Genomic DNA, 6,529 nt, shown 5'->3' with positions numbered 1-6,529 from the left:
GCCTGGAGGATCCCAGGGATGGGGGAGCCTGGTGGGCTGCCATCTATGGGGTCACACAGAGTCGGACACTAACTGAAGTGACTTAGCAGCAGCATACCTAAAGGAGTCAAAATTTTTCAGCTTTTTCTTGAGTGTCAAGAATACCTCACATTTGGACATCAGTTAAAATATTTCAAAAAAGGAAAGAAAATAAAAGGATATTTGCTATAGTACAGACTCATTTATATCTACTTCATGGTCAATGCCTTCATGTAGACAAATTAGATGATTTGATGACTCAGCTCAAGATCATTTGACATTGTACTAAAAGGACTAGTTTTGAAAACAGTTGGCAATTCTGCTATGGTTTGCTTGATTTTTAATCTATTTTAACTAATGATGCTTCTACAATATCTGGTACTGTATCCCAGTCCTCGCAAATATCTAACTTACAGTGTCATTATAACTGCCAAACTATGGTAGAACCAAGAAACAGAAGCCTTAAAAACCCTTTGAGAGACTTTTAAATTAAAAGGAAATCTTACATTTTAAGAAATAAATAAAGGCATACTTTGTTCGTTTCCTTCTTCAATGATTAGCTTTTCTCACAGCTGCTCTATTTGAATGTATCACAAGTTCAGAGTAAAGACAAGAACACCAGAAAATTATAGCATTCTAAAGGTGTTAAGTCCTGTGCCATACAGAAAAGTTGCCACTAGCCGCATGTGGCTTTTAAAATTTAACCAGTAGTTAAGTAAAAATAAATGCATTTAAAAGTCTACTTTCTGCTTTGCACTAGTCATATTTTAATGCTCAAAAGCCATGGGCAGCTGGTTGCTACTACCCTTTTGGGAAGCCTGGATACAGAACATTTCAATCATCACAAAAAATCCTAGAACAGTGTTGTTCTAGACTAGCGGCTGGCAAATTTTTCCTAGAGGGCTAAATAGTAAATATCTAAGCCTTTGTTGGCACTACAGTCTGTGGAGACAACTCAGTTCTGTCCCTGAGGTATGAAAACAGCCATAGACAATACATAAATGAATGGGCATGTCTATATTCCAATCAAACTTTATTTACAAAAAGAGGTGGCCAGCCTGTAGACAGTCATTGGCTAACCCATGTTTTAGACTCTTCAGGGAATAACTAAGCTTTAAAAATCTGGAGTAAGAAGAGCAATATCTTTCTGTTCTTGGCCTTTAAATCAACAAAAGAGTTAATGTCAAAGAGATTCCATTACAGCCCATAAAACCCTATTTCTATATCAGCATCTGACCAGGGTAATAGGGAACCCTCTGAGCAATCTGCTTAAAAGCCTGGAGCCAGTAATAAGAGCAGTTCAGTTTCATAATTCCCTTAGAAAGATGAAAAATTATATTTGACTAATGACCCCACGGGACCTACAGCATGTCTTTTATGTAAGGCAAATTATCTGTGATGTCAATTTGAATAGAATTTGAGGGGGACGTTTCAGCAAAGAGTGGTAACATGATCTATAGTTGATTGTGAATTTAATGTCTAGTAGTCTTGGATTAGAGGATGAAGGGATAGTTAAGATATTTTTCTGAGTCATCTACCTAGATAGTATCTCTTGATCTGAGGCCACTAATGGCCTAAAAAGAATGCTTTCACTTCTACCAGCTCATTCACAAATGAGTTTTTGAGTGTTGGTATTAAACTCCAACAGATCACTACCAATACTTTTAGGTTTACCATAAAAAGTGATTTAATTTAGCTTTGTAGTTTCAGTTAAAATGTCTTTATTTGCTCCTAAATCCTTAGTAGTACCTTTTTCTGTCTTTGTGGTGTACACTTCTTAATTTGGGGTTAATGTAATTCTGAAAGGCAAAACCAATTCTATCAATGGAAAGTGACCAAATTTAGGGCAAATAAGCCATAGAATGGGGCTTCCCAGGCGGCACTAGTGGTAAAAAAAGAAAAAAAAAAAACGCCTGCTAGTGCGGGAGACATAAGGGACATGGGTTCAATCCCTGTGTGGGGAAGATTCCCTGGAGGAGGGCAAGGCAACCCACTCCAGTATTCTTGCTTAGAGAATCCCTCAGACAGAGGAGCCTGGTGGGTTCCAGTCCATAGGGTCACAAAGAGTTGAACAAGGCTGAAGTGACTGAGCACACATGCACACAACCAACAGCGTGCCTATTATAAAAACAGACAACACTTTTAAAATGTGTACTTACATACACCCATGAATACAAGTAAAACTAGGGAAATCTGAGTAAAATAGGTGAACTCTATCAATGTGAATATTCTGGTTATGTGAATATTCTGGTTATGATCACATACATATATACATATAGTGTATATATATCATATACTATAATTTTGAAAAATGCTACTATTGGGGGAAATAGTATTTCCCCCAGACAGAATATTTAAGAGGTCTCTTTGTATTTCATAAAATTGCATGTGAATCTACAATTATCTCCACAAAATTTTAAATTAAAATATGTCTCTGTATAATAAAACTAATATAGCAACATGTTATCATATGTCATATCTGAAAAATACAAAGTTTAAAGCAATCACTATAGCAATGCTGCTGCTGCTGCTAAGTCACTTCAGTCGTGTCCGACTCTGTGTGACCCCATAGACGGCAGCCCACCAGGCTTCCCCGTCCCTGGGATTCTCCAGGTAAGAACACTGGAGTGGGTTGCCATTTCCTTCTCCAATGCATGAAAGTGAAAAGTGAAAGTGAAGTCACTCAGTCGTGTCCGACCCTCAGCAACCCCATGGACTGCAGCCTACCAGGCTTCTCCGCCCATGGGATTTTCCAGGCAGGAGTACTGGAGTGGGGTGCCATTGCCTTCTCTCACTATAGCAATAGATTCAAATAAATATGGTTCCTTCTGACTCTGTTACACTAGGAGCCTATTAAAGTCCCATTAAAGTGGTTAAAGGACACCAGAGAACTTAGAGATTTGTGTCATCTTTCTAAAATTTTCCTGAAAAATGAAGTTACTCCTGAAGAAAATTAGTTAAGAAGAGAGTCTAGGAAGTTTGTACCTCAAGAGAAGTTTTTCTATATAACTTGAGAAGTTTGAGTTAACCTCATGTGACACAACCCCAAATTAATGTTTGTTTTCTTGAAATTTTATTAACTTTGTTAATTATATGAGGGATTTTATGAGGAATTCTTAAGATTTCTCCAGGCATCAGAATTTCTTAACCCAGTCCTGTTTCCAAGGTAGATGAAGGAGATATGAACAAATATGGTGAGGATTCTCAATTTCCATATCTAATAATTGGACTGCAAGGAGATCCAACCAGTCCATTCTAAAGGATATCAGTCCTGGGTGTTCTTTGGAAGGAATGATGCTAAAGCTGAAACTCCAGTACTTTGGCCACCTCATGCGAAGAGTTGACTTATAGGAAAAGACTCTGATGCTGGGAGGGATTGGGGGCAGGAGGAAAAGGGGACGACAGAGGATGAGATGGCTGGATGGCATCACTGACTCGATGGATGTGAGTCTGGGTGAACTCCGGAAGACAGGGAGGCGTCGCGTGCTGCAATTCATGGGGTTGCAAAGAGTCGGACATGACTGAGCAACTGAACTGAACATATGACTTGAAATTAGAAATGCTGCTTTAAAATACGGAGAAGGCACTGGCAACCCACTCCAGTACTCTTGCCTGGAAAATCCCATGGACGGAGGAGCCTGGTAGGCTGCAGTCCATGGGGTGGTGAAGAGTCAGACACGACTGAGCGACTTCACTTTCATTTTTCGCTTTCATGCATTGGGGAAGGAAATGGCAACCCACTCCAGTGTTCTTTCCTGGAGAATCCCAGGGACGGGGAAGCCTGGTGGGCTGCCATCAATGGGGTTGCGCAGAGTCAGACACGACTGAAGTGACTTAGCAGCAGCAACTTTAAAACAGTCCCAAAAAGAAATGTCAAAAGAGGGTTGACGTTGAACTCAGAAAAGGGAAATTCAAAGACAGCAACTTAAGAGACTGGCAAAAGTTATAAAATAGAGGAGAGTTTGAACTGGATCCTTGACGAAGTCTGGGTTCCTTTGTAAGTTTGAGGCAGAAAAAAAGCAACCAAATGTTTCTTGCTTCTTGCAGAATTCAAGGAGGCGTTTCTCCTGTTCGACAGAACAGGTGAATGCAAGATCACCTTAAGCCAGGTTGGTGATGTCCTTCGGGCTCTGGGCACAAATCCCACCAATGCAGAGGTCAAGAAGGTGCTGGGAAACCCCAGCAATGAAGGTAACCACATGTTTTTCCAAGAAGCTGGGAGTGTGTGTGCATGTGTGGGAGTGTGTGTATGTATAAGAAAGAAAGGGTTATTGAGAAACAAGTTCCATAGGATAGGATTTAATTTACTCCTGATGGTAACTGTGTTTCTTGGCTATCTAGTCTCAGTTTTTTCCTCCATGAGATAAACTAACCTTCCTTTGAGAATTTATAAGCATAATTTCATGTTAATGAAAGGAAACAATACCTAATGCTAATATCATCATCATCATGCTATCTAAATATACCCTGCTTCTGTGACCATCTTAAAAGAAACTTGGCTATCTTAATTAAGAATAGATAGCTGATACCTTAATAAAAATTCCAGAAAGAATTAAAAGTATTAAGCCAAAACCTGCATTTGGTTGCCCAAGGAAAATCCTAAGGCAAAAGCTAGTGAAATATGTAAGTGGAAAAACTGCAGAGGTGATTGCTGGGTAGGGTAATCTAGTCATTAGTCAACAACAAGGAAATGTTTTCTAATCCCATGGTTCATGGCAAAGTATAATAGTCTGTTGGAAAATACCACTCTGAACAAAACAGAAGAGACAAAACTGAAGTTTTTTTCAAGTAGATATCTCAGTTTATCTTTACCGTATGGAAAATAACGCTGGGAAGGCAATCTCTTTTTTCTAGAAAAGACTATGTTCCTTTGTTACAAAAGAAAAATATTTGATTAAGAAAAAAAAAAAAACTACCTCTAAATCAGTCTGCCGGAATTTTCCTCAGATTATAGTTCCTTCGGACAAAAATGTCCACATAACTTATTCAAAAAGTAGCTGAGAGTATCAGATAAAGTGAGAGCTCAGTTAGCCAAATTCATTCTTAAATGCCATTTTCTAACTTATCAAACTTCTGTCTTTAATGGAATTATTAGATAAATGTTCATTTATTTAGCATTCAAATTTAATTTTCTCAATATTACTCAATGTACTAGATTTCTACACTATGAGGAAAGACTGGTAAATGGAATTTTGATTTATGGGTACATAACTTTATCTATTTGTGTACATCTGATTAGTCTGTTTTATACTTTTGCTATGAATACCATTTGCCTTGTCAGAAGGTTACTAAAGAAATTCTTATCATCTCCAGACTTCTAAAACCACAAAGTCAGGAGATCACAAAGTATTTAACATGCACATTCTTCTCATAGGCTTCTTTTTTTTTTTTAATTAAAATTTAAAGAAATTAAAAGCTCTGTGAAAGCTCAAACAATGGTGGAATACATATTAAAGTTCAGCTAGGTTTTGCTATATTTATATGCCAATAGGTTTGTTATCAGTATATTTCTATATTGCTTCCCTAGTATTCATAGTATTTATTCACTGACAATAGTAATAAAATAGTAGCTAACACTGATCAAGCATTCAGTTTGTCCCAGGTATGGTAATAGAATGCATTATTACCTCATTTAATGTTCACAAAACACTACAAAGTACCTCTTTTGAAAGATTAAAGACAGAAATATAGATCAATGGAACAAAATAGAAAGCCCAGAGATAAACCCACGCACCTATGGACACCTTATCTTTGACAAAGGAGGCAAGAATATACAGAGGAGAAAAGACAATCTCTTTAACAAGTGGTGCTGGGAAAACTGGTCAACCACTTGTAAAAGAATGAAGCTAAACACCATACACAAAAATAAACTCAAAATGGATTAAAGATCTAAACATAAGACCAGAAACTATAAAAATCTTAGAGGAGAACATAGGCAAAACACTCTCCAACGGACAGCACAGCCAGATCCTCTATGACCCACCTTCCAGAATATTGGAAATAAAAGCAAAAATAAACAAATGGGATCTAATTAAAATTATAAGCTTCTGCACAACAAAGGAAACTATAAGCAAGGTGAAAAGACAGCCTTCAGAATGGGAGAAAATAATAGCAAAGGAAGCAACTGACAAACAACTAATCTCAAAAATATACAAGCAACTCGTGCAGCTCAATTCCAGAAAAATAAGGACCCAATCAAAAAATGGGCCAAAGAACTAAATAGACATTTCTCCAAAGAAGACATACAGATGGCTAACAAACACATGAAAAGATGCTCAACATCACTCATTATCAGAGAAATGCAAATCAAAACCACAAAGAGGTACCATTTCACGCCAGTCAGAATGGCTGTGATCCAAAAGTCTACAAGCAATAAATGCTGGAGAGGATGTGGAGAAAAGGGAACCCTCTTACACTGTTGGTGGGAATGCAAACTAGTACAGCCACTATGGAGAACAGTGTGGAGATTCCTTAAAAAACTGGAAATAGAACTGCCTTATGATCCAGCAAG

At 37.8% G+C, this 6,529-nt stretch overlaps 1 protein-coding gene across 4 annotated transcripts in view; it reads left to right on the top strand.

The window, feature by feature from the left end:
• The window catches only part of MYL1 (myosin, light chain 1, alkali; skeletal, fast), a 26,472-nt gene that overhangs the window by 15,394 nt on the left and 4,549 nt on the right, over positions 1-6,529 (top strand). For all 4 annotated transcript variants that reach the window (XR_827148.1, XM_010861113.1, XM_010861115.1 and 1 more), the window contains exon 3: positions 4,066-4,209. Coding sequence is in view for 3 of the 4 variants with exons in the window: in XM_010861113.1 (XP_010859415.1) it covers positions 4,066-4,209 (144 nt within the window). In the remaining variant the exon portion in view is untranslated. The remainder of the gene's footprint in view (positions 1-4,065; positions 4,210-6,529) is intronic.

This window comes from Bison bison, unplaced genomic scaffold, assembly GCF_000754665.1.
Source record: "Bison bison bison isolate TAMUID 2011002044 unplaced genomic scaffold, Bison_UMD1.0 scf7180017864471, whole genome shotgun sequence".
In the NCBI taxonomy this organism is placed as follows: domain Eukaryota; kingdom Metazoa; phylum Chordata; class Mammalia; order Artiodactyla; family Bovidae; genus Bison; species Bison bison.
Note: the sequence above shows the minus strand (reverse complement) of the source record. Positions and strands in the feature narration are given on the sequence as shown.